This window comes from Podarcis cretensis (genome assembly GCF_951804945.1).
Source record: "Podarcis cretensis genome assembly, chromosome: 5".
Lineage (NCBI taxonomy): Eukaryota > Metazoa > Chordata > Lepidosauria > Squamata > Lacertidae > Podarcis > Podarcis cretensis.
This window is the reverse complement of record NC_137174.1, coordinates 98,877,229-98,893,616: the sequence shown is the minus strand read 5'-3', so window position 1 is coordinate 98,893,616 and position 16,388 is coordinate 98,877,229. Positions and strand designations below refer to the sequence as shown.

At 41.7% G+C, this 16,388-nt stretch overlaps 2 protein-coding genes across 2 annotated transcripts in view; one reads left to right on the top strand and one right to left on the bottom strand.

Annotated features, from left to right (window-relative positions):
- Nucleotides 1-16,388, bottom strand: part of HTR2B (5-hydroxytryptamine receptor 2B) — a 202,573-nt gene that overhangs the window by 17,769 nt on the left and 168,416 nt on the right. The gene's annotated exons all lie outside the window — the stretch shown is intronic.
- Nucleotides 1-16,388, top strand: part of LRCH3 (leucine rich repeats and calponin homology domain containing 3) — a gene marked incomplete at its 5' end in the record, with an annotated part of 96,427 nt that overhangs the window by 25,983 nt on the left and 54,056 nt on the right. The window contains 4 exons of the mRNA XM_079977766.1: nt 4,033-4,177; nt 11,450-11,576; nt 14,004-14,109; nt 14,248-14,384. Of these exons, the coding sequence (XP_079833892.1) occupies nt 4,033-4,177; nt 11,450-11,576; nt 14,004-14,109; nt 14,248-14,384 (515 nt within the window). The remainder of the gene's footprint in view (nt 1-4,032; nt 4,178-11,449; nt 11,577-14,003; nt 14,110-14,247; nt 14,385-16,388) is intronic.

Here is a 16,388-nt window from a genome sequence, read left to right as displayed (position 1 = left end):
AACATTCTTGAGGAAAATTTTTGAGATTAAGCACATACTGCTAATGAAGAAATAATTGTGTTGTTATATAGGAGGAATTTTGCAAGTGGAGTTGCTATGAATTCAGCAACACATGACTTGCTTTCTGCTGTAGCAGTAAAAATTGGAAGCCTATTAAAAATAGTCTTTTCCATATAAGGACCACTGTTCATGCTTGCCTGCTCTCGTGATAGCAGACAGAACAACCATACAGCTCCGCAGAGTCCCTCTTTTTGCTTATTTTAACCAGCAGGGATACTTTTATTCTATAAAAAGGAATAGCATTTCCAGAGTTCTTTTGGGAAGTTTGCCCTTTCTAATTTGTGGTATTAATATAGGTGGTCTGGCATGTTAGTCTAAAACAACATTGCGATGTTGTTAAGCTACTGCTTTGCTTCAGATTGCTGCATGCAGTGTGTGACTTGGAATTCTAAGGAATACATAGTCATGACTTCTTAGTCAGGCCTTCAGGTCCACTTGATTTTTCAGGCATTGGTCAGAAGTGGGGTAGGTGAAACTGGACCTTTTAGCTTCCTTAATATATTTGCCACATGGAAACATTATGAGTTGGTCTTGCACTGGAAGTGTGATTTTTGTACACAGGTTTACCAGTTTATGGCCTGCCAGCAGATTTTGTTCTTGAGTTTGCAAACTTGTCACAAATAGGATTTTGGTAAAAGCCTCTTAATTTTCACACTGTGTGTTTCTGAAGTCCATCTGTGTGCTGGGAGTTCTTGCTGAGAATTTCATTTCACAGAGCAGGGCAATGGTGCTAGATACATGCACTTATATGTCTGCTATGACAAGTGGCCATTGATTATTATAATATAATATAATATAATATAATATAATATAATATAATAATACAATACATTTCTATACTGCTTCTTGAATCTAAAACAGTTCCCAAATATTTATTTAATTAATTAATTTGTTAGCTGCCATTCTGAATACAATATTTTCCCGAAGCAACTGAATCACATCTATGATAACAAGTAGTAACGTGTTTCAGATCAGTTGATCAAAGCCAGCCATACCATTATAAGAACAAAAAATGTAGGCTACGATGGTTATTTGATTTAAAATAATCTTCCATTCTTTGTTTTGAAAAATAAATGATAAATAACAAAAACTTTCCATCCAGTTCTCCCAGTGACTGCCTTCATTTCGTGATAAGAGTAATTTAAAAGTTGCACAATAGTAATACACTACTGGCATGGTGTTATATTTATAATATTCAGCCCCAATGTTAATTTATTTTCTGCCCTTTGGTTCTTTGTTTTGCCCTTAGCACTTGCCCTACAACTGTGAATGCATACAAGCTAGGAATGAAGAGAGTTGAAAACTCCTTCTTAAGCCATGCCTTGTGGGCAGGAGAGATGGTATTGTTTCACAGGGGTTGTTGTTGTGATTTTAAAATAAACCAAGTTCAAAAAATGCTCCTGCCGTAGTCGGCAAGGAGGAAGGCATGAGATCATCCTGCCCTCCTGTTTCAGGAAATCCTCCAAGCATGGAACTAGCAGTATTTATTACAAACCTTATTTAAGTGCTTGAAGAGGAAAACATGCAGTCACATCAAATGCTTCCCTGATCGAGCCTGAGATTTGTTAAGAGGCTGATGGTTTAAGTGATTTTATGATGTTGTTCATTATGTTACATGCAAAAACAAGGTAATGGAAAAACATAATAAACAGAAGCATTAAAACAATTATCATAAGTTACATAAACCATTTCTGATGGACAGTATAGTAATCTTTCAGATATAGATTATAGATATAGATACACACAGAGAGACAGAGTGGGGGAAATATTTAATTCCGTTTCACTGGCCTGCCATATCAAGTTCCCAAGATCAGTGGCCGGTGTGATTGGGTTTTTGTTGCAGAATCCAAGCAAAAGCTGCTTTGTAGGCCAGATGTTTTTGGCCTACAGCTCACATGGTCCCTAGCTAGCAGTACCAGTGGTTAAGGATAATGGGAATTGTAGTCTCAAAACATCTGGAGGGCTGAGTTTGAGGAACCTGCTCTTACTCCTCCAGTGTTGTTTTTTAAAAACTCTGTAACATACTTCAAACACCTTTGCCATTGCTCTACTTTTTAAAATGATTTCCCCATGCAATATTTAAGGCTGATGTTAGGGAGAAAGGAATTCAAAGCACTCTTGGACACATTAACCTGGTGAACAGATCTGGGACATGGATGAGGGACAAAGGCTGAAGCATCAGGCAGGTTTAATTATTTAATACCACAAGAATAAGGATCCACAGTGCTTTAAAGAGTTTCAGAAGTTAAAAAAAAGGGGCAGGTCCATGTCTGCAAAAGGGTTATAATTTAAAACAAGAAAATGGGTAGGTAGCACAGCAAAAAGCTGGGAGCGGAGGTAGCAAGGGATGAAAGAGGAATTGAGCTCCACAAATCTAATGCGTGTACTTCACAGATTTCCTCATAAAATTAGGGTGTTTTTGTAGAAATGCAGCAAATGCAGTTGAATTGTCTTGTAAAGGTGACTGCATCAAATTAGTCTAGTTTGGGATTAATTCATTAAATATTTGTGTATACATAGTACAGTGGTACTTTGGGTTACAGATGCTTCAGGTTACAGATGCTTCAGGTTACAGACTCCGCTAACCCAGAAATAGTCCTCGGGTTAAGAACTTTGCTTCAGGATGAGAACAGAAATTGTACTCCGGCGGTGCGGTGGCAACAGGAGGCCCCATTAGCTAAAGTGGCACCTCAGGTTAAGAACAGTTTCAGGTTAAGAACGGACCTCCAGAATGAATTAAGTTCTTAACCCGAGGTACCACTCTATTTTAAAGGTTTTTTGGTGTGTGTTTTAACACAGACAGTTGGCTAGAGACATTTTCTTCTTTTCTTTTACCCATATGATATTCCCTCCATGGATACTGCCGCCCCATTTTTTTCCAGTAAGGCTTAAGTTTTCCTGTAGACTTGTGGAACCCAGTCATTCAGATTCCTGAATGCCAGTCCAGAAGAGCAATTACACTCATTCCCAAATCAGCACCAGTGTGATTTTCATTTGAGCGCCGTTCTTTCATTTTATAGAAAATTATATGCTGCGGAAAACTTGGTTGTAGATTTTTCTTTTTTACGTTAAAACACCCCAAATGTTTGAGGCACGGTGAAGAACCTGCACAGAGACCTGCACAGTCTCCTCCACCCACCAAACTTCCCAGGAAAGCAGGGAATTTCCATCTCTGAGCTCACTTTATTGAAGGTGGAGACTTCAGGGAAGAAAATGGGCAGCCACAAAAGGGGTGTGTAGCGGCTGTACATGCAGAAGATGCTGCAGTGTTGTTTCTTGCTGTTTTCCGCTATCGCTCTCAGATTCCTCTTCCTAAACCCCCATTCACAAAAACAGATTTCATTTGTAATTGTTTTGGCTTGGCTTGGCTTGGCAATTTTTTTTTTTAAACTGGTCTCTGTGATTGCAAAATCTTGATAGTTCAGGGGAAAGGAGTTGAGCTTGCTTGACTTCAAAAGAGCTTGGCAAGTGGCACCACTAGAGAAACCTTTTCCTTTTATTGTCCCTTTTAGCTGCTATTTACAAAATAGCTTATTTTGAGCCACACATAGCTAATAATTTCCAGAAGGGTTGGCCGTGTTAGTCTGTCAATCAGTGGCAGTCTGTTCCATCAAAACCATGAGCTTGATGGCGCCATAATAAAAGAATAGCAAATTTATTAGGATGTAAGCTTTCGTGGACTAGAATCCATATCCTGCATTTTAATTGTTTTAATGTATTTTAATCTTGTTTTTAAGTTGTATTCATTCAACTCATTTTTATTATTGGTTGTTAGCTGCCCTGAGCCCGGCCTTGGCTGGGGAGTGCGGGGTATAAAAATTTATTTATTTATTATTATTATATTATTATTATTATTATTATTATTATTATCCTATATCCACATGTCCTACATTACCTGTGTTCTACAGATAATGGTCACCTGCTTTTTTCCTTATTCATTCAGTCTCATGTTATGTATTGTTTCTGTTTCAGATTTATCGCGGAACAGACTCTCGGAGCTGCCAGCAGAAACTTGTCTCTTTGTTTCCCTTGAGAGCCTTAATTTGTACCAGAATTGCATTCGCTATATTCCAGAAGCCATTCTGAACCTGCAGTCCTTAACGTTCCTGAATATCAGGTAACCGTGATATAAAAGCAGCAGCGCCCAACATTATGCAACTCTTGAAAAGCTCAAGCCAAAGTGACGCAGCGTAGGGAAAAGCGTCTGTGGGGAAAGCAAGCAATTCTTCACATTTCTACCATTCAGTGCTGGGGCCAGACTTGAATAAAAACACTGGCTGTGATTCAGAGAATTCTGCATGCATGTTGGGACTCTCTGGGTTTCCTGTTCTGACAGCATCTCCTTGTACTCAGTTCGAAAGCATGCCACTGCAGGTAGATAAATAGGTACCGCTGTGGCGGGAAGGTAAATGGTGTTTCTATGTGCTCTGGTTTCCGTCACGGTGTTCCGTTGCCCCAGAAGCAGTTTAGTCCTGCTGGCCACATGACCCAGAAAGCTGTCTATGGACAAACACTGGCTCCCTCGGCCTGAAAGCGAGATGAGCACCGCAACCCCATAGTTGCCTTTGACTGGACATAACCACCCAGGGGTCCTTTACCTTTTACCAGAGGGTCCTCTGATTTTTAAGGCCACATTATTTGTAGTAAAAGCTGATTAACATGAAATATTCAAGCGTATGGTAGTAAAAACTTGAATTTCTGCTGACTTGATAGTAATAGGCTATCTTATTCATTGGGTCCTTTGTGTTAAATCAGGAAAAGTGCTTTAACATGTTTGTACAGAGAGATGTTTTTATTCAGGCACGCTTTGGGCTTTATAAGCTGACCTTGTACCCTTTGTAAAGATGTTGCATTCTGGTTAACTGTTGTTTTTATTGGATTTATTGATAGGCAGTGATGTATTCAGTTGTTACCTTTTATATTTTATTCTCTCTCGGACCACTGTTAGCTGCTTTGAGCACCGTTTGGAAAGGCAGGATACAGATTGAACTAGTAAATAAATAAAAGAGTGTAAAAATAAGTAATAGAGTTTGCTTTGGCACTATCCTCTAGCCAATTCAGTTTTGCCTAGCTTCCTTAATTTTTTTACAGTGAGTCTTTTTTTTATTCAAAGGATGTGAGTCAGAGGATAACTTCCCATTGTTGTGCATTTTAAAATATTTATTATGTGCTGCCAATTTATGTTTGACAGTTTATGCTGCTTGAGGAGAGGACTTTTCAGTAGAAAGCTTAGGCTTCATGCATTAAAAATAGCCACCCTTCTCTCTGGGCAAACTAAAGTATTTAGGAGCCACACAGAGTGGAGCAAATGCTTGTCAACAATGCTTGTCCACTGAAAGGAAAGAAACATTGAACTGAGGGTTGATTTTCTTTTGGAAGGAAGGTATCCTGCCCCACCCATCCTGCTTCTAAGTCCTTGCTGTTTAAAGAAGAAGAAGAGATACAGTGGTACCTCTGGTTACGGATTTAATTCTTTTCGGGGTGCTGTGCAGACCCCGAAAAATCTGTAACTAGAGGCGCCACTTCTGCGCACGCGCATGGTGCGATAGAGCACTTCTGTGCATTCGTGAGCAGTGAAACCCGGAAGTATACACTTCTGGGTTTGCTGTGGTCATAACCCAAAGATTCCGTAACTTGGAGGTTACGCAACACGAGGTACCACTGTACTACTCCAGAATCCCACAAGCTCCCTTGACATAGTCAAAAAACAATGGGAGGACGACATAAGCCATGAAATTAACCCTATCCAATGGACTAGAATGTGGTCTAAACCTCCCTTTCAATCCATCTCAGCTAGAAGAAAAGAACTCACCCTGAAACTCTCAGATGGTACCTAACACCACAGAATCTAGCACTGATTCGCCCAGGAGCCTCACCAAAATCCACAGGCACATACCTCCACATGTAGTGGGAATGTCCCAGAATCCAACAAGAATCCACCAACAGCATACAAATCAATCTGGCTAACCTTAAGATGATGGGCAGCATCGAAAGCAGATTGATTATATTCTCTGCAGCCAAAGATGGAGAAGCTCTATACAGTCAGCAAAAACAAGACCTGGAGCTGACGGTGGCTCAGATCATCAGCTTCTTATAGCAAAATTCAAGCTTAAACTGAAGAAAGTAGGAAAAACCACTGGGCTGGTAAGATACAATCTAAATCAAATCCCTTATGAATACACAGTGGAAGTGAGGAACAGGTTTAAGGATTTAGATTTGCTAGATAGAGTGCCTGAAGAACTATGGATGGAGGCTCGCAACATTATACAGGAGGCAGCAACGAAAACCATCCCAATGAAAAGGAAATGCAAGAAAGCAAAGTGGCTGTCCAACGAGGCCTTACAAATAGCAAGGGAGAGAAGGCAAGCAAAATGCAAGGGGGACAGAGAAAGATACAGGAAATTGAATGCAGATTTCCAAAAAATAGCAAGGAGAGACAAGAAGGCCTTCTTAAACGAGCAATGCAAAGAAATAGAGGAAAACAATAGAATGGGAAAAACCAGAGATCTGTTCAAGAAAATTGGAGATATGAAAGGAACATTTCGTACAAAGATTACCATAATATAAAAGACAGAAGTGGAAAGGACCTAACAGAAGCAGAAGACATCAAGAAGAGGTGGCAAGAATACACAGAGGAACTATACCAGGAAGAAATAAATGGCTCGTACACCCCAGGTAGTGTGGTTGCTGACCTTGAGCCAGACATCCTGGAGAGTGAAGTCAAATGGGCCTTAGAAAGCACTGCTAATAACAAGGCCAGTGGAAGTGATGATATTCCAGTTGAACTATTTAAAATTTTAAAAGATGATGCTGTTAAGGTGCTAGCAAGTTTGGAAAACTCAGCAGTGGCCAGAGGATTGGAGAAGATCAGTCTACATCCCAATCCCAAAGAAGGGAAGTGCCAAAGAATGCTCCAACTAGCGCACAATTGCACTAATTTCTCACGCTAGCAAGGTTATGCTTAAAATTCTACAAGGCAGGCTCAAGCAGTATGTGGACCGAGAACTCCCAGAAGTGCAAGCTGGATTTAGAAGAGGCAGAGGAACCAGAGACCAAATTGCAAACATGCGCTGGATTATGGAGAAAGCTAGAGAGTTCCAGAAAGACATCTACTTCTGCTTCATTGACTATGCAAAAGCCTTTGACTGTGTCGACCACAGCAAACTATGGCAAGTTCTTAAAGAAATGGGAGTGCCTGATCACCTCATCTGTCTCCTGAGAAATCTCTATGTGGGACAAGAAGCTACAGTTAGAACTGGATATGGAACAACTGATTGGTTCAAAATTGGGAAAGGAGTACGACAAGGCTGTATTTTGTCTCCCTGTTTATTAAACTTATATGCAGAATTCATCATGCGAAAGGCTGGGCTGGATGAATCCCAAGCCGGAATTAAGATTGCCAGAAGAAATATGAACAACCTTAGATATGCAGATGACACAACCTTGATGGCAGAAAGTGAGGAGGAATTAAAGAACCTCTTAATGAGGGTGAAAGAGGAGAGCGCAAAATATGGTCTGAAGCTCAACATCAAAAAACCTAAGATCATAGCCACTGGTCCCATCACCTCCTGGCAAATAGAAGGGGAAGAAATGGAGGCAGTGAGAGATTTTACTTTCTTGGGCTCCATGATCACTGCAGATAGTGACAGCAGTCACGAAATTAAGAGACGCCTGCTTCTTGGGAGGAAAGCAATGACAAACCTAGACAGCATCTTAAAAAGTAGAGACATCACCTTGCCAACAAAGGTCCGTATAGTAAAAGCTATGGTTTTCCCAGTAGTGATGTATGGAAGTGAGAGCTGGACCATAAAGAAGGCTGATCGCCGAAGAATTGATGCTTTTGAATTCTGGTGCTGGAGGAGACTCTTGAGAGTCCCATGGACTGCAAGAAGATCCAACCTCTCCATTCTGAAGGAAATCAGCCCTGAGTGCTCCCTGGAAGGACAGATCCTGAAGCTGAGGCTCCAAGACTTTGGCCACCTCATGAGAAGACTCCCTGGAAAAGACCCTGATGTTGGGAAAGATGGAGGGCACAAGGAGAAGGGGACGACAGAGGACGAGATGGTGGGACAGTGTTCTCGAAGCTACCAGCATGAGTTTGACCAAACTGCGGGAGGCAGTGGAAGACAGGAGTGCCTGGCGTGCTCTGGTCCAGGGAGTCACAAAGAGTCGGACACGACTAAACAACAACAACGTTAAGATTGCCATACGTCTGGGGGGATTTGATGTGTGGGTGGAATTTCTGAAAGGCGCTGCTTTGTTTCGGATCTTAGGCGATTGAAAAATTGTGGGTTTTTTGGTGTTTTTGTCAAAGAAAGCTCAACAACTTTGGAGTTTTGGGGTCTTACTTAAATTTTAAGACAAATGACAAAGACAACCAACCAGACCAGCCCCAAGGAAATACAACAAGCGAATAGAAAGAGAACAAGTGACGCTGACACAAAACACCACACATACACTAAGTAGAAGAATAGAAGATTACCACCCCACCCCATGCTCCCTCCCCGCCCTTCCCCTCTTCCCCCCTCTTTTCTTCCAAACCTTATACTGCATGCAACACTAATGTCTCACAACAAATTAAACTGATCTGTAGAAAACACAGCCTGAAAAAGAGACAATGCACGTATTTTTGTAAACTACCGTATTTTTCGCCCCATAGGACGCACCTTTTCCCCTCCAAAAATGAAGGGGAAATCTGGGTGCGTCCTATGGGGCGAACGCAGGCTTTCGCTGAAGCTTGGAGAGCGAGAGGGGTCGGTGCGCACTGACCCCTCTCGCTCTCCAGGCTTCAGGAAGACATCCGCAGCCTAGGCAGCCCTGCAGGAGTTCCCCGCAGGGCTCCCCACGCTGCGGATAGCAGCCTGCTTCCCGGAGCATCGGGCGCCCTGAAAGCAGAGCGCCCGGCGCTTCGGGAGCGCATCCGCAGCCTGGGCAGTCCTGTGGGAGTTCCCCGCAGGGCTCCCCACGCTGCGGATAGCAGCCTGCCGCCTGAGGCAGACATTGGCCCGCCCCACAAGCTCGGGGGACAGCAGGGAGGTGCAGCGCCGTTCCTCGACCTGGTTCGGTTTCCCCGACCTGCTTTTGGGGGGGAAATAAAGGAAATTTTTCCCCCCTTTATTTCCCCCCCAAAAAACTAGGTGCGTCCTATGGGACGGAGCGTCCTATGGGACGAAAAATACGGTAATAAAAATCTTCTTCCTCTTCTTCAAAAAAGAACAAGAGTTTTAATCAGTGATAGTTGAAGCCCTTGGGGTGGCCCTCTATATTATCCATTTTTCCTGATTCTGTGAGGCACCTGTGTTTCATGGAAGTCTCCACATTGTAGTGCTGTTTAGCATTGCACTCCTCATGAGATTTGAGGTTTGTAGCATGTTAGAATTCTTTGCTGCAGGACATTCCAAAACTGAGGAGTCTTCTCCCACCAGAAGGCACAAACGCCATTTGTACTGCTTTGCCTTCAGCAGCCGGGAGGAGCAACCCACTGCAGGACTATCTTCTTCTGTTGAAAAGAGCAAACCTTCAAGGCCAGTGTTTCTTTTTCCAGCACTTGAGATCGAGAGCTGTAATCACCCGCCTTCCACTTGCATCTGCTCATTGTAATTACTGTTTGCAAACACAGTATGGTTAACCTACTTCATCGTGCCTGATTCACTTGGTTACTATTTTTCCTTTCATGACAACGAATTTGAACACAGTTTTCCGGTACAAGCCATTCCGTTGCTCCATTGCAGATTTTACATGTGGGTTGTACATCTCTCTTGAACTGTTTATAGTTTGCTTTGTACTTGTGTTTTCTTCTGTTTCACTCTTGGGCGTGCTCCTTTGTGTGGGATTTAGGGTCAAGTTAAATTAATGCTAGAAAGTCCAGCTGCAGTTGACTGTGGTTTCCTTTTTAGATGCTTCACTGTATAAGATCCTCAGGCTGCCAGTTTTAGCCACATGGTTCCCTTCTTTACCCAGACAGGCATAAAGACTGAGATCTTAGATAGTACAGATGCACTTGGTTACCCAGATGACTTATCTCAAAGGAGGAAGATGAGGCAAATATTAGCCAGTTCCCAACAATTTATATCCCGCAACGCCATATAAATCCTTTCCCCATGCTACATAAGCTTTTTCTTCATAGTTAATAAAATGTGTAACAGCTGTGTTCTGATCCGTGGATGACCTGAGGCAATATTGCAACCTATGGATGGAGAACCATTGATTCCAGACTTCAGATTTCTCGATTCCTGTCAGTTGCTGGTTTTCCCTGACTTTTAAAGTCATAATAATAATTTTATTGACTGGGTTGTCCCAGCCACTCTGGGCAGCTCTGAACAAGATATTTAAAAGCACAGTAAAGCACCAACCATTATAAACTGGTTATGCCAGTCTAAAGTTATTTCTTAAGGTTAACTATGTAACATGAAGAGATGGGCATTAATATTCAATGCAGATTCACATACCACAGCTTGAAAAAGAAAATGCAGGTGACTGCCTTTCTGGCCATCTGAGCCTCTTTCCAATATAAAGCTTTCCATTTTTCCTTTCTAAAATCAGGGGATTAAGGAACATCACTAACTTTTTTCTCTGCATGGAGGCCAATCGGATTCCCTCCATACATTTCAGGAAAAGTTATCTAGAAAATATGGCTAGGACTTAACTTTCCCCCCTTTTTGCCTTCACACAAACTACCTTTTCCCATTCCCTAACCTCTGCCATAAGATAGTCTGGACATCAGTTGGAAAGCAGCAAAGGAAACAAGAATTGCTCTAGGCTTTTTCCAATGCTTTTGACAGAAGACTGAAGCATTTTAACTGCATGATATCTATTTTTATTGTGTAACTGAGCTGTATGGAATTAGGGTTGATTCTTGGTTAGCAGGGATCTGTCAGGGAAGAAGAGCCGATGGTGAAATAACTCTCAAGTGATGTGATGGTGGTTTTCTTTATTCAGGGAGGCTAATTTTGACAACTTGGTCCCATAAGTATGGGACTTCAAACAGCTTTTGGGCATTTCTGTCTTGTGGCATAGCAAGCAAATGTGAAAAGCAATAAACTGTTTAATGCATATAAAACAGGACTCTGCAATTCTCTGAATCACAGCTTGGTGCATACACTGGAAGTTCTTCTAGTATTTCCTTTTAATTTCAACCCCAGAATTCAGTTCAGTTTGTCAGAAATGGATCCTGTACAGCCATGATTTTTCTTCATAGTCATTTGACCCTGTGGATATAGCAGGAGATCCCAGCTGTTGATTAATGTGCCCAAACTGCCCTGTTCTTATATTCTGATAACAGTGCATTTTGATTTTCTCATGCTGCACATGAGCTGGTTATATGTTTCATTTAATGTTCTGACTACTTGCCTTTTTGTGTTTGTTTGTTTTTCCTTGTCTTGTTGAAAAGCCGGAATCAGCTTTCAACGTTGCCAGTTCACTTGTGCAGCCTGCCTTTGAAAGTTTTGATAGCAAGCAATAATAAGCTCGTCTCACTACCTGAAGAAATTGGGCAGCTAAGACACCTGATGGAGCTTGTAAGTTTATTTAAATCCTTAATTGTCAATCTTCTATCGAGGAAGCATCAGCTTTCCCCCCAAACTGATTGTTAGATAGACACCTTTTATGAATCAGGGATGTCCAGGGATTGCCACACTCTACTAAACATATGTTGAGTAATCAAGATAAGAATTCCAGTATAAACATCCTGATACATCTTGAAGGTTATCCAAACTCTGATGTGTCCCAGAACACACATTTTAACATGATAGTCATGACTGCAAAAGGAGCAGGGTGAATGCTATTTATGTGCTCTGTTTTTAAGAAAGCTTGATATGCTTTCTTCAACCTTCCTAGAAATGAGTGGGATAGGTGCCAAATTCTTGTGGTTTTCGTTTAGCTTTATGGTGAGCTGCTAAAGAGTGTTGAATTTGTTTAAACAATGAGATGTTGACACATTGAGAGTCACAAGTGATTTTTGTGTGTGTGTGCTTACATCCTTTTGACTGAATCGTTAGAATTATGGAGGTTATCACTGTATTTTCCACTGATAGCCTGTGGCCCTTCTGGTGTGTTTAATTAACGTAGTAGCTATAATTAATTAATATGTTTGTTTCATAAAATTTATACACCGCTTGATTGTAAAAATCCTAAAAGCGGTTTACAAAAATATTAAAACAATAAATTTGAGGAAAATTCACAACCTTACTTTAGAACAACTTTAAAAATTGAACTACTGAAACAGATTAAAATTAAAACAAAATAAAAAAATTCCTTCCAGTAGCACCTTAAAGACCAACTAAGTTAGTTCTAAGAACTAACTTAGTTGGTCTTTAAGGTGCTACTGGAAGGAATTTTTTCATTTTGTTTTGACTATGGCAGACCAACACGGCTACCTATCTGTAGATTAAAATTACCTCGATTTTCTAAGCATCCAGTAGGTTGTCTAAACAATGATGTTTTTAGTAGGTTTTTGTTTTTAGTAGGTTGTCTAAACAAAATTTTTTCATTTTGTTTTGACTATGGCAGACCAACACGGCTACTTATCTGTAGATTAAAATTACCTTGATTTTCTAAGCAATGATGTTTTTAGTAGGTTTTTGTTTTTAGTAGGTTGTCTAAACAATGATGTTTTTAGCAGGTACCGAAAGAGTACCTTGAAGGCGCTTGCTTGATCTCAATAGTCAGGGAGTTCCAAAGTGCAGGTGCTGCCACACTGAACGACTGAGTTCTTACAAATGGGTATTATGTGGCACCTGTAGCAGTGCCAGTCACGCCGATGGAAGCGGACGAGTGGGCACATGTAGGGAGAGGCAATCTTATAGATAAACTGGTTCCAAGTTGTTAAGGGCTTTGTATACTAGGAATAACACCTTACAACCAGTGCAGACCTCTGAGCACAGGTGTTACATGCTGACAAGGCCTCACTCGTGTCAGCAGTTGTGTTGCAGCATCTGCGCTGTGTGAGGGAAGCCCCACGTAGAGCGCATTGCAGCAATCCATTCTTGAAGGGACCAACACATGAACTGCTGCAGCCAGGCTTTCCTGGCCCTAGAATGGCCACAGCTGTCAAACCAGCTGGAGTTGGTCAAAGGCACTTCTAGCCGCTGAGGCTGCCTGAGCCTCTGATGGCACAGCTGGATTCAGAAGCACCCCAAACTGCGAACTTGTTCCTTCAGGGGGAGTGCAGCCCCACCCAGGGTAGGCAACTGACACGGGAGCTACTTGCCCACAGTGCCTCCATCTTGCCAGGCTTCAAGCTCAGCTTGGTTCTCCTCGTCCATTTCACCAAGCTGTCTGAGTGACATTTATTATTTAATCTTTTTCAGTTTTGTATTGGCAGGTGTTTTGGAATGCATTTTTACAAAACTCCTTATTAGCTTTGATGTTTTAATATTACAGGACTGTGCATTTATTACTATATTCCCGATTTGCATTTCTGGGCTGTACGTTCTGCTGTTTCTGAAGTCTGTCTCTAGTAAATGATTAGCATATTTTGGTAGCCTCCTTCTTGCTGTTTTTAATACGCATGTATGCATTCCTGACCTCTGTAATTTGGATATGACATCGGAAGGCAGCCCTGTTTAGGGAAGCTTTTAATGTTTGATGCATTGCTGTATTTTAATATTTTGTTGGAAGCCACCCAGAGTGGCTGGGGAAGCGCAGCCAGATGGGTGGGGTATAAATAAATTATTATTATGTCACCTGTTTTTCTGACTGGTAACAGCACCTTAGATGCTTAGAGGCTGCATACTGAACTATTGTACATTAAAAGGATGCTGTGTATACCATTGAGTTATTGATCCTCTCCAAAGAGGAGGTATTCTGCATGTGTACAATGGGCTTAAATCTCATGACTTTTCATTTACAAGGCAAAGCTTTGAACTACTGAAATGGTGTTTATATCATGGTGCACATTATTAAAATCATTAAACCACAGCTCACTCCTCTTCATGATTTTCTAGGATGTAAGCTGTAATGAAATACAGACAGTTCCATCACAGATCGGCAGTTTATATTCTCTACGGGACCTGAACCTCAGAAGAAATCACCTGGTGCATTTACCTGAAGGTGAGAAATGCAGGGGAGAATTTGTCTACAACTGCTCTTATTTCCAAAATCAATTTTTTTGCTACATGTGAATGTCTCATCTTCTTCTGCAGTTAATTGACTACAGTGTTTTTCATGCGTGTGTCTTTTCTCCTACAGAGCTTGCCGAGTTGCCTTTGATTCGGTTAGATTTCTCCTGCAATAAAATCACAACAATCCCGGTTTGTTACCGTAACCTCAGGCACTTACAGACAATCACCCTAGATAACAACCCACTGCAGTCACCCCCTGCACAGGTAATGTATCATCTAATGTTAGAACACTATTCTCAACCAGAATACACTTTCTCTAAGAGTAGCAAAGAAAACCATGGGAGGAAATCTTTTACTTTTCAACTTAATGCAAGCTTTGCATCAGGATTGCTAGAAGACTGTCCTTGATGTACTCTTTGTCTTTGGATACAATTCACTCTGGAAAATGAAAAATTCTTGGAAACAAATTACACATTCTGTTTAAACCTTAGCGTTGGGAAGCTGACATTCACATGCATTGCTTGATTTTGCTGTTTCTACGCTGACTGATGCACAGTGCACAAGCAAATAATGGTGCAGTAGATAGTGTGTGCAAACCACTACAAAAAAAAGCTGCTTATGTGTATATATACACTGCACCCGCAGTGTAAGAATGCTGGCCAGAAATGATTGCTTATGCCAAAAAAGATAGGACTAAGTTGCATAGGAGAGGACATATAATTCATATGATGTGTGTTTACGGGTTACATATGCTTCAGGTTACAGACTCCGCTAACCCAGAAATAGTGCTTCAGGTTAAGAACTTTGCTTCAGGATGCGAACAGAAATTGTACTCCGGCGGCAGCAGGAGGCCCCATTAGCTAAAGTGGTGCTTCAGGTTAAGAACAATTTCAGGTTAAGAATGGACCTCTGGAATGAATTAAGTATTTAACCCGAGGTACCACTGTACTCATTTGCTGGAGGAGAAATACTAAGCAGACAGCTTCATAACTGCAGAATGGTTCAGCCCAGCTTCGGATGGGGGAGGCGGGCAAGTCACAAGAAAGCTATAAAATCAATGCCAGAACAGCTGCACTGCCTGCACATGAACTTCCAGGATGTATTGAAAGGTGTTGGTTTTATTGTGTGGAGCTATAAATGGCCTGGGAACATCATTACATTGTGAGCCACAGACCTCAGTGCCCTAGCGTGTGTGTTGTGTGTGTACTAAAAGGTTCTTGCATAATTTCCAGAAGACCTTTACAGTTCCTTGCCTCACTCACTGAGGGCGGCATTTCAAATTGACCACAAACTTGACATGAGCCAACAGTGTGACGCGGCAGCTAAAAAAGCCAATGCAGTTCTGGGCTGCATCAATAGGAGTATAGCATCTAGATCAAGGGAAGTAATAGTGCCACTGTATTCTGCTCTGGTCAGACCTCACCTGGTACTGTGTCCAGTTCTGGGCACCACAGTTCAAGAAGGACACTGAGAAACTGGAACGTGTCCAGAGGAGGGCAACCAAAATGGTCAAAGGCCTGGAAACGATGCCTTATGAGGAACGGCTAAGGGAGCTGGGCATGTTTAGCCTGGAGAAGAGGAGGTTAAGGGGTGATATGATAGCCATGTTCAAATATATAAAAGGATGTCACATAGAGGAGGGAGAAAGGTTGTTTTCTGCCGCTCCAGAGAAGCGGACACGGAGCAATGGCTCCAAACTACAAGAAAGAAGATTCCACCTAAACATTAGGAAGAACTTCCTGACAGTAAGAGCTGTTCAGCAGTGGAATTTGCTGCCAAGGAGTGTGGTGGAGTCTCCTTCTTGGGAGGTCTTTAAGCAGAGGCTTGACAACCATATGTCAGGAGTGCTCTGATGGTGTTTCCTGCTTGGCAGGGGGTTGGACTCGATGGCCCTTGTGGTCTCTTCCAACTCTATGATTCTATGATTCTAAATCCTTGGGCAACAGTGGTAACAGCTGATTATTTTAGTTCTCATAGTGAAGGCAGTCAAATCCTGCCCCAACTCTAATTGCAAGAACAGCATGGACTCATATAGGGACAGCTAACCCTTTGTACTCTCATTTAATTGTACTATAATTCTACTATAATCTTCCCCAAAACACCTCCCCCAGAGAAGCCTGCCAGAGCCTGATGCTGCAGTCATCTGAAGGAGGGAAAGCGTTATGGTTAAAACCAACATTGGCCTGGTTCATATGCAACATTCAACCAAAATTAATTTTTATATCTGGTTTAATGTGAATTGAGTGAGCATGTTGGCGTACATTGCAC